This window comes from Silurus aristotelis (genome assembly GCF_946808225.1).
Source record: "Silurus aristotelis genome assembly, chromosome: 2".
In the NCBI taxonomy this organism is placed as follows: Eukaryota; Metazoa; Chordata; class Actinopteri; order Siluriformes; family Siluridae; genus Silurus; species Silurus aristotelis.
Window position 1 is genome coordinate 20,986,489 of NC_139575.1, and position 15,540 is coordinate 21,002,028.

Sequence of the window (15,540 nt, forward strand, 5' to 3'; positions counted from 1 at the left end):
TTTCATCTGGAATATGAAAAACATTATAAGGAACAGTAAAATTAGAGTAATGTTTGTAGGAAGCAAAATTAACCCGTGTTAAATAATTGTTTTTGGAACAAAACGATTCTCTACAGTATATTTTTCAGGATTTTAGACAGCAGTGTGGAAAGAATATGGAAATTTTTATGTACAAGTGTTTTATTGCATTTATTGCCCAACTATAACAACACCACAGTGTGTGAACAGAGTAGTCTTTGTTGAGCTTGGAAAATTTGAATTAAAGTAAATTCCTCCAATTCTGGATCATTGTTTTTTTTTTTCCTCAACTGGTGATTTAATGATTATGATTAAGGTTTTAAAACATAGCAACTTCCCGTTCATTTAACAATAAACTTCTGTTTAAAAAAATCCAAAAATGACATATCCCTCTTCCAAAATAAAAATCATAATCAATCTGAAAGCATAAAAATAACTTTGAACTAACTGCAGGATGAAAATCTGCAATTTACTGTTTATATTTGGAACATGTTTCATCTGCAAAGATTTTTGCTTTATGGCACCTTTAGTTAAAATAGGAAAAGTACAAATGGAAAAAAAAGTGAAAGCATTTCAAATCAGATAATGAAGAAATGCCTCACGTAGTATTGTTCTAGATGATTGTATGAACTGTCTCTCTCTGTTCTTTTATCGGTGCAGCAGTGTTCGGAAGCTGCTGCACTGCCCACTGTTTCTCAATGAGCACATGGTAGACAGTTGATCTGTGGGAATTTTTTAGAGTTCATTCCTCCACTCTGGATGCACATGCTGTTGCACTGCGCTCTCTTCTATTTCTAAACAGAATCAAAACACGTTTTTAGTCATATGCAGATGTAAATGTTTAAATCTTGACAGCAGTTTCTTGCATAACCCCTTAAAATAAGCATGTGCTTTTATTGTTTATTGTTTTATTTGTTTATTAGTCATTGAGGGGTATAAATATCTACTTAGTTCAAATGTTGCCTTCTATAAAATGTCCCTGAGGAAATCTAATAATGTATGGAACATGTTTTGGCTGAAACAAAAATGTAATCATGACAGGATAACTATCATCAGAAGCCATATGTAGAGACAGAGAAATAATCCTAGATCTGCTAAATATTACAAGTGTTTCATTCTTGGCTATATTCAGCATAATAATCAGAGGGTGTTAATACACTAAATGGACAAAAGCTTGTGAAGACCTGACTAAGATTTTTGCTTTTTGAACATCCAATTCCCCATTTGCTGTTATAATAACCTCAACTCTTCGGAGATGTTGTTTCACTAGATTTTGGAGTGCGCTTATGGAGATTTGTGCTCGTTCAGCCACACGGGTGTTGGTAAAGTCAGGTACTGATGTAGGGTGAGGAGGCCTGGGGGTGCAGGCAGCATTGCACTTCATCCCAGAGGTCAGAGTTCTCTAGCAGGCCACTCAAGATCTTCCACTTAAACCTATTACTGTTTATATTTGGAACATGTTTCATCTGCAAAGATTTTTGCAGATGAAATTCCAAGGAACTCACTTTGTTTACAGGGACATTGTATGCGGTAGCAGTAAACCCAAACTGTTCCAGCATACAAAGGCATCCTTTGCGGTAATACTTTGGGGAAGAACCGCATATGGCTGGAAAAGTCAGGTGTTCCAATACTTTTGTCCATATAGTGCACAGTGTGAAGAGAAATGTTTGGTACGTGAGCATCGTTTTTTTCTGAAACCTTCCTGTTCCTGTGGTAACAATCCAAGCTTTGTGGAACTGACACGGCATAATCTCTGCTTTGTGATAAAGCTAACTGGCTATGGTGGTAAAGATTTCCTTTAAATCCAAAATACATCTACAACAAACCCTGTTCAAATTGTAAAAAATAAATAAATTAATAAAATAAATTAATAATAAAAAAAAAAAAAGTCAGATTAAGATTTTTATAATCCGGCATCACAAATGAAACGTGTGTTCAAAAGATACCTTGATTATTTAACTCCTGAAGCCATGGTCTGCAAAGCATTTGCAGAATCTCATTATGTTCAGAACAGGGGTACAAAAAAAAAAAAAATGTATGAAATGTACAATTGGAGCACATAGGCCACCACAATGGCATTAGTAAAAACAGCAGGGTCCCTCCAAAACTGCCAAAAGGGCAAGACGAAAAAGATCTAGAGCAACATTAAAGGAGCTGCAAGAATATCTTTCTAATACATCATCATCATTCGAATAGGGTATGGTTTCAGGGCAGACAACGTTTCTCACGAAGAGAGAGAGAGAGAAAAAATATATATATTTTTTTTTAACACTTCTAAGATGTGCTTATCACAAAAACAAGACTGCTCGTCTCTCAAAGAACACCATACCCACATATCCTGCTTCTTTTTTCAGCTGCTATTGGGGAATCAAGAAGTCAAGAAAAGGGAATCGTGCACAGCTCCAAAAACTGGCGTAAAACCTACACGTCTGTGTTAGACAGATGAAGAAAGGTTTCATCTTTATCACAGTACTGACGCAAAGCGCTAATCCAAGTCAACAAAGTAATGGCTTCAGAAGATCAATGCTTTTCAAGGCTGAGTGCTATGTTGCACCCAAAATGTGCTTTTACACAGCATAAGAGATGTACACATGTCTGTTGTTTTTTTTCTTTTCATTTGGATTTTATCGGTTGCCATATCATATTAAAGGTGAAACAAGATCTGATGTTTTCATTCAAATATGCCATTTTAACAGCGGTGTGTAGATTTTGCGTGTGTCCCCTGTATTAAAGAACTATATAGAATAATTCTAAAGAAGATGCATACCATCAGTGGAAGTGTGGATTTTTAAAGAGGCAAGCCGAGTCACCACATCGTCCTCCCCCTCAAATTCCTTGTAGTCGAAGCCAGTGTAGCCCTGTTCTTGTTCACAGTACTGCAGAAAGCTAACATACACACACAGTTCTGTTTAATCATCCCTGAGCATATAGACTCGCTTGATCAGATACACCCAATAGGGGCGCTTTGTAGGTATGTCATCACTGACTATAGCACTGTTCTTGATCTGTACGTCATGCATTAACGGACTTCCTATTAGAGAACCGCCTGTGACCACATTAGTTTGGTCATGGACTAGTCAGTGGAATGTGGCCTATATGGCACAATTATGCTGAGCAATAACTTAAAATGAAATACATTTACTTTAAAATGCTTTAAATATCTCCTACAAGTTTCTTTTTTATTATCGTGACCTACCTCTTCCAGGTGGGATCCTTGCTCAGGATCACAGGGTTTCCTGTGACAATGAGAAGAGCTTTGGCTCTGGTTATGGCCACGTTAAACCTCTGTAAGAGAACAGAAAGGGTTCACACAGAAATAAATGTAACTCTAAGCACTATAAACAATACATAAAATACTCGTGCCAACCGGTTTTCGGTCCATCACCTTTCAGAAACTATTTCTTTAATATTAGTCAGTACTGGTCTCATACTGATGTAAAAGTAAAACTTTATTTTATAAATGAGCTCAAAAACAGGTATACCTTCTCATTTGTGAGGAAACCAATGTTGAAGTCTTGGTCCATCTTAACATAGCTGTTGCTACTTCTGACTGCAGACACCATGATCACCATTTTCTCCTGGCCCTGGAACTCCTCCACTGAGCCCACCTGTGACACAAAGTACACAAGGCATGTCTCGCTGACTTCCTCTCTAAACCATACCAGGTTTTCACAAAACAGTTCAAAGCAGATGCAACTTTTTAAACGTATACACAGACCAGGCATAACATCATGACATTTTAACATTACAACCAGTAATAACACTAATTATCTCTTTATCATGGCACCTGTAAGTGGTCGGATATATTCATTAGACAAGAACACTTTTTCATCAAAGTTGACGTGTTAGAAGCAGGAAAAATGGGCAAGCGCACGGTTTTCAGTTTGACACAGGTCAAATTGCGATGGCTAGACCACTGGGTCAGAGCATCTCCATAACTGCAGCTTATGATTGGTGTTTCCTGGACTGCAGTGGTCAGTATCTATAAAAAGTGGTTCAAGGAAGGAACAGTGGTGAACCGGCGACAGAGTCATGGGTGGTCAAGGCTCATTGATGCACGTGGGGAGCGAAGGCTGGTACGTGTGGTCCAATCCAACAGACGAGCTCCTGTAGCTCAGATCATTGAAGAATATAATGCTGTTAATGCTCGACAAGTCACGACTGTTTTGGCAGCAAAAAGGGGGCCAAAAAAAATATTAGGCAGGTGGTCATAATGGTATGCCTGATCACTGTATATTTTGAAATATTTTAGTATCATTGTCTCACATTTAATCTGCACAATTTATGTAATTAACTCTTTACCAATGTCAGAACTTTATTAGGATCGAGTTTGAAAATGTAGACTCGTTCCAAGGAAAAATCTAACAAACCTTAATGTCTTTCCACTGTTGAAGTTCTCTTACTGATTTGAGAGCTTTCCGCATTTTCTCCACCTGGGAAAATATATTTCCAAGTTAATGAATCAAAAATCTATCTACATAGACACTATAATGACCGATGATTGTTCTTACTTGCTTCCTGTAGGGAGCAATGATGCCGATGTCATTGGCACTGAGTTTGGGCAGACCCTTCTTTCCCTGACTTAGCAGGAGATTTTTCAGGTAGTTGATGAGGACCTCTATCTCGCTAACGTTGAAAAAGGATGGACTGTTTGCTTCTCTCTCATCTTTTCCCATCACCCCATGGAATATCACTGGGAAGCCCTGGTTAACAACACAATTTGCCAAATAGAACACTCAGCACAAATTAACCATAACAAGCCCCATCCTCCAGAGGAGCAGTCATAACACTACCTTGTAAATAATAAAACGAAAAAAAAAAGAAAGAAAAAACCTTACATATTCTCATGGGAAGAGCAATGAAACATCACACTAAAGTACCTGTTTTGGAAGGTGCTCCCACTGGCAAAAAGCTTCTCGCTCCATTTGATTTGCAAATACTTGCAGCTCATTTTCATAGAAAAGTTCATTAGGGATTTTCAGAATGGCAGGATGAGACCTGCAAAAAAATTATTCAATATCTTATTATCTCATTAATTAGCTTCAGTACAACTATCTAACTATGAAAAATAAGAGAAATTAAAAGGGCACCTATAGTTGCGTAGTAACTTGGTGACATAGCAACTGTCATAACCATGGTGGCCATCTTGGTTCTTCTGATAGAGGGAGTTTTGGGTCATCAGTCTCTCCAGCAGTGAGAGTCCTGTTTCACAGCCATAGATATTACAGAAACAAGCACATTTAACACTGTGGATTTTGAGTTTCAAACTGAACTATTCACCCAGAGCTTTACTACAAATATCTAAATATTTAGTCATACAATGGTGCGAGTTACCTAGTCCATATTTTTGTGCCAGTGGAGATCCAAGTATAGGACCAAGCTGCTTGGGGTCTCCAGCCAAAACCAGCTGGCCAGTCTCAGGATGGAGAAGGCCTGTAAGAAAAATGAATGGATGAATAGCAGTAGAAATCATTTTCAGCACTTTCAAACAGCACTTTCATACTTACCCGCAATTCCGACAACACATTCAGGTTCCACAGCTTGTCCGGCCTCGTCGATGAAGATGTGTGTAAAGTGACCCACTGGGATGCCTCCAGATACAAGCCTAAAAACAATACACCCAGTGAGTCAGGAATGTTATAATGTATTATGCTAATTGAAGAGGTTATTCTTAGAGGTAAGACGGGTAGAAAAACACTGTATGTCACAATCATATGTGTAGTATTTTCATAGATATAAACTAGATAAGTTTGTAGCCTCTACTAAGTGGAACTTCGTTATGGTAAATGTAGTTATAAAAATGGTGTTAGGAGAAAAAGAGCAAAGGACCTTCCAGCAGTGATGAGCGTGACCACAATGATGGTGTAGTCCATCAGGGTTTCCTGAGAGGGCAAAATGAAACTGCCCTGACTTTCAACCCAGTTACTGTATTTCTGTGAACAGACATGCAATTCCAGAGATAAATATAATCTCAAAACAAACCTTTCTACAAGATTGAATATGCAGCACAGATGCATACCAGTAGTTTCTGTGGCACAGTACTGGGGTCTCTACTGCAAGCATACAAACGAAACAGACGATGGGCATCCACAAATCCCAACAACCTCTCACACAGCAGGTCACAAGCACTATTGGAAGGAGCACAGGCCAGAACATGGACACTAGAACCAGTCTTATTGACCTAAAAAAAAACACATTTAAAAAAATATGAATACTGTGAAAAATGTGTGAAATTAATGTTGCAGATTGCATTTACTAAAACATAAAGCCAAAATTAAGTAAATTATCATTGGGGGTTCACATCCAAGTTCCAGTAAGGGGTGCTATTTGACTTTCCTATTCTCAATGCTGAACATTCACAAGTCTTGAAATATGTAGTTTTCTTGTTTGATTTACTTGTTTTATGGCCTCGACCAGTGTGACAGTTTTTCCTGTGCCAGGCGGCCCAAAGATCATGTATGGAGCAGGTTTATACTGGCCAGACAAAATGTACTGTACAGCTGCTTTCTGCTCAGGATTGTTTTCCAGATCTCGATTGTATATCCTGTAAAGAGCAGCACATTAGGTCACAATAATTTAGGTTATATTCAACAAATATAATATTTACTCTCATAAAAAGTTGTATATAAACAGAAACAGTGGTGTCTGAGTGACCTTAGATTAGGCAGTGCTGTCTGCTTGACTCCACTGCGAGTGGGAAACAATACGTTTCCCAGCCTGTGTTCAGCAGCCAGCTGTACAGCTCGATGCTGGAGTTTAAGAGGGAAACGGTTGAAGCTAAACTCCACATTAAAAGTCATATTGGTAATGAACTTCTTAACAAGCCTATAAAACAAACAAAAAATAATTAAGAAAATAAATACAGAGGTTTAACTGAAGCATATAAATTCACAGCATAATAAAATACTGGTTTTAAAAACTTCTGTCCCTTCTTACTTGTTAGAAAAGCCCAGCTGAACATTCTCCAACTCAACACGATGAACGTAGCCTTTGTACACGGTGATAGGTTCAGCCATATCTTTATGCAAATACACATTTAAGGCATCTCCTCTTAGCACAGACGGCCTGTTCTCTGCCACTCCAGGTACCTGAGACAGAGAGAGAATAAAAAAAATGATAAATCCACAACAATAAATCCAAAGTTCAAATAAAGCTTCAAGTGACTTCAAGTGTCAGGGAGGCACCGAATAGATTTAATACCTAAATCAATAAAAGAAAATTAAAAACAAAATCTCACTACTGTATATATTATACCAACTGCAGTTATTTTGTTGACATGAAAATTTTAGAACTCACCCGCAGTACAAGCAGGTTTTTGTTACTTTTGTCCAGTTTCATGGTTTGGCCATACATATCATACTTCTTTATATCCTCCTCCATTTGAATCTCCTCTAGGTGTAGGACAAGGTGAAAATGTTCAGCATACTGTTTTATAGACAGGGGCGACTCCAACACACCTCTGAGAACACAAGAAAGCTTTAGTATGCAATGGTAATATGCTAACTAGTGTACAGTGGTCCCCTGGAACTCAGATGTTGACTGTATATCTGTTGTGTGCACAGTTTTAACTCAAGTTAAGTCATTAAATAATCAAAATAAACACATCTAATAGCATTGAACATGTGGTCTATCTTAAATAGGGTCTCTCAAACGTATACATCTGTCTTAATCTATATTCATTGTGTACTATAACCAGAGTTTACGTATACCCACCATAAAGAAGATATGAGTTTGTAAAGTGCTTTTGTGTGAGTGACATTCTAACGAGTTCTTTGAATTGTAGATTTGGAATCGATTCCTAAGTAGACAGAACCTGAGTGGTACAAAATCTCACCTCACTCTGAGAAGCTGCTGCCTGGTTGTAGGGGAAAGTTTCTCATTATCAGCATCCCAGTGTTGGACCAAGATCTTAAGGTAAGATGAGTACTTATAATCTTTCAGTTTCACAAACTGTTTTAAAGCATGAGTCCTGCTGCTACAGAGAGAAGGAAAGAATGAAAAAAATAAGTGCACTGAATGTGAGTAAATCCATTCAGTATAAAACATGTTGCACACAAACCTTCCAAACACTCTGCCATCTGTCAATATGTACTTGAACAAACTCACCAGAAATAAAATAATGCTGGTAAATGGTGTTGAAAAGGCTGCTAATCATTTTGCACTAATGGAGCCATTTGTAGTGCACACTTTATTTTTCTTATGTTCTGTGTATCCTTGTGCATGTGATCCACATTTCAGTAAGCTTACCTCTCAGGAGGTACACCCTCCTCCACCACACGATCCTTAGGGCGTCTCTGCCCTTTCTGTCTGGGTTTATACTGACTGGTTGGGCCTAGCTCAGTACCCAGTTGAGTGTGCACCACTGCTTCGATTTCCCGCACAATGCAGAATGGTTTGGGAGGGTTTGTAGACTCAGACTCAGGGCAGAACTCAAAGTACATGGTGGCTGGGAAGCAACCATAATGGTGTGCTTGGTACTTCACCTCGACTGCGCAGCTCTCACCTGGCAGACGTTAACAGATTTAAATTAAAAGAAATGTTTAATTTGTTGGTTTGATTTGATTTTTTTTTTTTATTTCAATCAGATTTCCCTAGAGATATACCAATCCCGCATTTCTATTATTGCTAACATACATTTGAGCTGTGAGCACATGACAAAACCCAATACTGATCGCATACCAAACAAATTATGAAAGCAAACTCTAAGAAGCACACCTGTTGCAACATTACGCAAAATGTCACAGTTGTGCTTTCATGCTAACATAAAATACACATATCTAAATGTAACTATTTGTAAATAGTGTATATATATATATATATATATATATATATATATATATATATATATATATATATATAAAATTATCTCACAACCGTGAGCTTCTATAGCAGTACAGATTTACTGTGCTCTGAAAATAAGTCAACACACAGCCACTATTTTCTAAGTAGTGAGTAGACCCTAAGTGAACATGGCAAAACTGTGTCTAAAGTGTCAGTATTTTGTGTGAGCACCATTGTTATCTAACACTGCCTCAATCCTCCTGAGCATGGACTTCAAGAGCTGCACAGGTTGTTGCTGGGATTCCACTCCTCAAAAATGACATCACGGAGTTGCTGGATGTTAGACACATGGTGCTTCTCCACCTTTCGATTGTGGATGCCCCACAGATCAATAGGATTCAGGTCTAGAGACATACTTGGCCACTCATTTACCTTCTCCGCCAGCTTTCTCAGCAAGGCAGTTGTCATCTTGGCGGTGTGTTTAGGGTTGTTTTTTTGTTGGAAAAGAAAACTGCAATTTGTCCCAGTTTCTGAATGGAGGGCATCATGTTCTGCATCAGCAGCACTCATGCAGCCCCAGACCATGATGGTACCACCACCATGCTTGACTTTAAGCAAAACACAATTTTCTTGATACTTCTTACCAGGTCGTCACCACACATGCTGGACTCCATCTGAGCCAAACAAGTTAATCTTAGTCTCATCAGACCACAGGACATGGTTCCAGTAATTCATGCTTTTGGACAGGTCGTCTTCAGGGCAGCTTCAGATAATGCTTCATTTTAGGATGACGGCCATGGAAACCGAATTTTTGCAGTTATCACGTCGAGTGTACTCACATTTGTTGGCAGCTATGTTGAGTTATTTTTAGAGGACAGTAAATAACACAACGCTGTTAAATTCTCAATTTTGATTTATGTCATAAAAGTTATTTTCCAGATACAAGGCAAATCACACGTTTAAAGTGCTTGTTCTATTACATTATTGTACTGTTTATAGGAACTTGTTTTTGTTACGCATTAACAAATAAAAACATGATGTTGATATAAACATTTTCATTTTGCATTTTTTATAAGGTCTTAGCACTTTGAAAGTAAGAAGTCGAACTGTTTCTTTATGTTTTTATCCACAAGAAAGTCATCACAACAGAGCGCTTTGCAGTATCTTAAAAGGCCAGCTGCATGTTTTGACTTATCACCTCAGAGATGAAGAGAGTCTGCCTAATTATAGCTGTTATAAGTTAGAACAGAAAGTTACTTGTTTCATGGCAGTTCCATTTCCACAAGATTAAGCACAACTACAAATAGATTAAATTAAAATTTAAATTTAATTATGTTGGGGTTTTTTCCGATGCGTTAAAATGCGTTTTCCGATACGTTTAAATGTTCATGCATGAGACGCTGGGGCCAATTTCAAAAATGTGTGTGTGTTTCTCAGCAAAGAGACTTTATACTCATCACATAGCAGAGATAGATATTAACAAAAAATGTAATTGTTTGTTAGCAAACTTTTGCAACGTTGAACTTCCTTTATATAACAGCATGAAGGAGGATCTACTGTACATTAATGAAGTTTGTTTTTTACCAGTCACTCATTCTATTCTCTGTTCTATTCATGAATAATTCATGTTTACTTTTAGGTACATTCATACACTTGTATTTAATGCATTCAATTATATTCATGCAAAATCTGGGAGGTAAAAAAATTAGGACTTGTGAGTAAGTAGCCTGAAAATCTATATATTTGCTTGAGAAAATGTAAGTATTGGTTTTGACTGAATTGAATTCTGTATATATTATATATAGAGAACCCAGCCATTAGGGTTGCACAAGCCAGTGCACTCTTAGTGCCGGCCCCAAGCCTGAATAAATGGGGAGGGTTGCGTTAGGAAGGGCATCCAGCGTAAAACATGTGCCAAATCAAATATGCGGATCACGAATCAGAAATTCATACCGGATTGGTCGAGGCCTGGGTTACCAACGACCACCACAGGTATTGTTAGCCAACAGGGTACCGGTGGAAATTGGGCTACTGTGACAAAGGAGGAGAAGGAGAGGAGGAAGACGTCTACAGAGACAGCAGGGAATGGAGAAGTGGAGTACAGGAAGAGTGTAGTGGAGGTGAAGAGAGTTTCTGATAGGGTGATGAACGTGAAGCTGGAAGTTAAAGGGGTGATGATAAATGTCATCAGTGCTTATGCTCCACAAGTGGGTTGTGAGATAGAGGAGAAGGAAAAATTGGTTGATTCTAAATTGATTTAGATGAAGTGGTAGAAGGTGTACCTAGGAATGACAGATTGGTGGTTAGAGCAGACTTTAATGTCCATGTTGGTGAAGGGAGCAGAGGTGATGAGGAGGTGATGGGTAGGTATGGCTATAAGGAGAGGAATGTGGAAGTGCAGATGGTGGTAGATTTTGCTAAAAAGGATAGAAATGGCAGTGGTGAACACTTATTTTAAGAAGAGGGAGGATCATATGGTGATGTATAAGAGTGGAGGAAGGTGCACACAGGTGGATTATCTTCTATGTAGGAGATGCAACCTGAAGGAGATTGGAGAATGTAAGGTGATGGCAGGGGACAGTGTAGCTACACAGCATCAGATGGTGGTCTGTAGAATGGTTTTGGAGGTGAAGAAACAGAGGAGGAGAGTGAGGACGAAAGAAGAATAAGATGGTGGAAACTAAAGGAGGAAGAGTGTAGTGTGAGATTCAGGGAAGAGGTCAGACAGGGGCTCGGTGGTAGTGAAGAGATGCTGGATTATTGGGCTACTGCAGATGTGATAAAGGAGAAAGCTAGAAAGGTATTTTGGAGTGACATCTGGAAAGAGAAAGGAAGACAAAGAGACATGGTGGTGGAATGAATAAGTGCTGGACAGCATAAGGAGGAAGAGGTTAGCAAAACAGACCTGGGATTGACAGAGTGATGAGAAAAGTAGGCAGGAGTACAAGGAGATGTGGCAGCAGGTAAAGAGGGATGTGGCAAAAGGCAAGAAAAAGGCATATGAGGAGCTGTATGAGAAGTTGGACAATAAGGAAGGAGAAAAGGATTTGTACCGATTGGACAGGCAGAGGGCCCGAGCTGGAAAGGATGTACTGCAGGTTAGAGCAATAAAGGATGGAGATAGAAATGTGTTGACTAGTGAGAAGAGTGTGTTGAGAAGGTGGAGGTAATATTTTGAGCAGCTGATGAATGAGGAAAATGAGAGAGAAAGAACGGGTGGAGGATGTGGAGTTGGTCAAGCAGGAAGTGGATAGGATTAGTAAGGAGGAAGTGAGAGCAGCGATTACGAGGATGAAGAGTGGAAAGTTAATTGGCCAAGATGACATACCAGTAGAAGCATGGAGATGTTTAGGAGAGATGGTAGTGGAGTTTTCAATAAGATTCTTTAACAGGATTTTGGAAGGTGAGAAGATGAGGAATGGAGAAGGAGTGTGCTGGTACCGATCTTTAAGAATAAGGGAGATGTAGAGGACAGACCAAGGAGGAGGGTTTATGGATGTGGTGAGGGAAGACATGCAGGTAGTTAGTTTGAAAGAGGCAGATGTAGAGGACAGGGGGGTATGGAAAAGGATGATCCGCTGGGGCGACCCCTAATGGGAGCAGCCGAAAGGAGAAGAAGATATAAATCATATTATGAGTTATGCAAATCGCTGTGGTATAAAAGAAATAAAATAGTTGAGGATGTGCCGCATCACACCGCATCACACCATTAGTTTAATTTTTCTGTAATAAAACCCCCCATTAGAAATTATTTTTTACATAATGTAGAATGAAAATGAAATATCGAGTTGGCATAATGCTTGCTGTGTGAATATACACAACTGTAGGTCTAGTTCAGGATAATTCCTAGATATCGTTCAAAGTGGTTATTCATTTTCTCACCTGGACAAAGGAGCAGAGGGGAAACCCTGCTCACTCTCCTCTCACTGACTAAAGTGAAGCACCGTATCTTGTGCAGTGCTGTGTAGAAGGTGAAGTGAATACACTTTTGCCCTTTATTTACAATTTGGAACTTCACCACGTACACCGTGTCGAGGAGGTCAATATTGAGCAGAACTTTTCCATTTTTGCTCACGGGAGTGGATGTGATCGTAATGCCTCCCTTGTCAGAAATAAGCTGTGGTCTGCAAAAAAAAAGGCCAAGCAATTTTATATGAACAATGTTAATCGGTATGCATAAACAGCATCAATACAAAATCTAGCTTTACTTGGTTAAGTTTCAATCTGTTCTTTGTGCTGGTAAAATTTTCGTTAGAAAACCTAACCTGGGAGAACAAGCTTCATCACTGCTGAGAAGAGCAAGGACTAGTCTTTACCTGTTTGTCCTGAGCTTTTGAAGGATTTCCTGAGCCAGCTTTCTCTTTGGTGTGAGGACGGGGTTGATATTGGGTGATGAGTGAGGGGCACTTTGACCAGAGTCTGGAGTTCTGCTGGGTTCATGATCAGGTCTTGAGCTTGGAGTCGGCTTTGAATGTGTTCTGATTTTCCACTGATCACAGTAGTACAGACGGACCTATGTAAGAGAGTTAAGGAGATTTTGTTTATACAAGTGAGTGGCAAGGCAGAAAAACAGGATACACCGAGACAGAAAGAGAGAAGGAGGACTTACCTGAGGTTTGGCATGCAGGATAACTTTTCCCTGCCTTAAACTGGCTAGGTTGAAATACAGCAAGGCGTAGAACAACTTGGAAAAACTTGGTCCTCGTTCCCTGTAAGAGCAAAAATACACCTAATTTCAGACACTAATCACACAGTCATAATCATACGAGCATTAGTCATCATTAACCATTCAGTGTCTAAGAGATACTAAGAGAAAGACAACACTGGGACAACAAATTATACACAACATTTTTATGATTTGAGCTTGTTTGCTGTACTTCTGCCTGACAATTAATTTAAACTATATGTAGCACTGATATTACTATAGGTTTAAGAATAACACTATGGGTTTCCATGTTAAATCCTTCTCTTACAAACAAGCCTGCTGAATAAACTAAATGCTTTCCATTCAATGCTTGAATGGAGTTCAAAACCTTTTGAACTCGAAGTTGTAAATGTCTCGAAGCTCTTTTTTGTCCTTTTTTGATTTCCTTTCCCCCAGAAACTCGATGAAATCCAAGCCAACTTCATAAGTTTCTCTGAGCGAAGGCATCGTTCCGCTAATCAGCTGCTCCAGTTTCGTTTCAGCTGCCTGCGGAATAGAAACCGCTTCCTACCGCGCGACTCAAGGGCGCGGTCTGAAATGGCCAATGGCACGTACTGTAACAAAACGAAGAAAAAAACCCCACCCAGACCTGAATATCCATGCACCTTTTTTTTGAGTATTTATAAATATAAAATACTTGAATTAACTATAAATAATATAACACGCCTATAAATTGTATTTGCTTGAAAGCAAACACTTTTTTTTGTAGATTGTAATTTTTAGATGCTTCCTGAGCGCCCCGGACGTTACATCCGTTGATATTTGCTTCCCAATATTTATAGATTCTGAACAACTTAATAAGTTATTATAAATGACTGTGGATGTACAAATTGTGCTTATTTTTGTGTAAGCACAAAATATATTCATTTGTAACAATTTCAAAAGGATGGTGTATTTATGTGCGCCTGTCGGCTAGTTGCACAAGATGGCACGATTTATGTAAATAAGAGCATAGTGTGTGTGTGTGTGTGTGTGTGTGTGTGTGTGTTGTGATCTCTCAGGTTAATAATGTACCTGCAGGATTCTGAAAGGATTGTAAGTCCTGTCCTGCAGTAGTATACTTAATACATTCTGCCTTCCACAATTTTATATGTTGAAATCTGTGGAATCTACATTTAAGGGAACGTGGAAAAAAAACAGTTGTTTGCAGTGTTAACCCTCTATAATGAGCCTCAATTCACTGTGTCCTCCTTTAACACATTTCCAAAGCAGTTGCAGCTGTAGGTACACATGATCTACAATTGTTCTATTGATCTGTAATGATATCCACAAGATATGACATACCACAAATTACTAGTAGAGACCCATGGGGACTATTACAGTTTCCATTAAAACGAACACAATTCTCATTATAACCATTAAAAACAGTTACATGTATTACAAGGGTTTCCTTTTTTTCAGCAGGGCAGTAAATAGGTTAAGATAAGTGTTTTAGGAGTGTGGAGGGTCCTTTCGGGTAAAGTCCCTAGGCAAAGTCATTTCAGGATATGAAAAGAAACCCTGATCTGTCAACAATGCACAAATTAAACTGATTATCTCAGCTATATGGAAGACAATGAGAGCCTAGTAAGAATGAAGTAAATGAGACATTTGTAAAATGAGTTGCTTCAACTGGTGGCAAATGTATACATTTAATGGTCAAATGTTTTTCAAGCTTTTTTCACAATTCATCTGGCAATAAACAATAATTGTTTTTTTAATCATGCAAGAAAGAGGAATATAAAGACCTTGGTGTTTACATTGTGAGTTGTTAGGAGACTCAGGTCACACTGTCCCTGACAGACAGGCAGCATTATGCATTATCCAGGTTATATTAAACATACAGAAAAATGCATTGTTTATTGATGGGTATGAATATAACAAATAAGTGAAGTCTTTATTTTCTTTATATGTGCAACTAATACAGTTTGTTGCAATATCTAATACAATTTGTTGCAATAACAATACCTGATATTACCCATAGTAGTGATATCATTATAACATTATTATACTTATACTCAAAGAATTCAGCTGTTACTTTTTTATACAATAAAGTG

General features: G+C 38.5%; 1 protein-coding gene across 1 annotated transcript; it reads right to left on the bottom strand.

The window, feature by feature from the left end:
• Positions 1–291: 291 nt before the first annotated feature.
• Positions 292–14,038, bottom strand: mov10a (Mov10 RNA helicase a). Its single transcript, XM_083528596.1, has 22 exons — positions 13,833–14,038; positions 13,409–13,508; positions 13,116–13,312; positions 12,682–12,923; positions 8,266–8,521; positions 7,853–7,993; positions 7,315–7,477; positions 6,955–7,106; positions 6,673–6,843; positions 6,415–6,562; positions 6,038–6,199; positions 5,848–5,951; positions 5,526–5,623; positions 5,353–5,451; positions 5,109–5,220; positions 4,899–5,016; positions 4,530–4,721; positions 4,389–4,451; positions 3,501–3,626; positions 3,215–3,303; positions 2,786–2,904; positions 292–812 (listed from the first exon to the last, which is right to left on the bottom strand). Exons 1-22 carry the CDS (start codon positions 13,949–13,951, stop codon positions 754–756), a joined length of 3,030 nt encoding a protein of 1,009 aa, XP_083384722.1. The 5' UTR covers positions 13,952–14,038; the 3' UTR covers positions 292–753.
• Between the last annotated feature and the right edge of the window lie 1,502 nt (positions 14,039–15,540).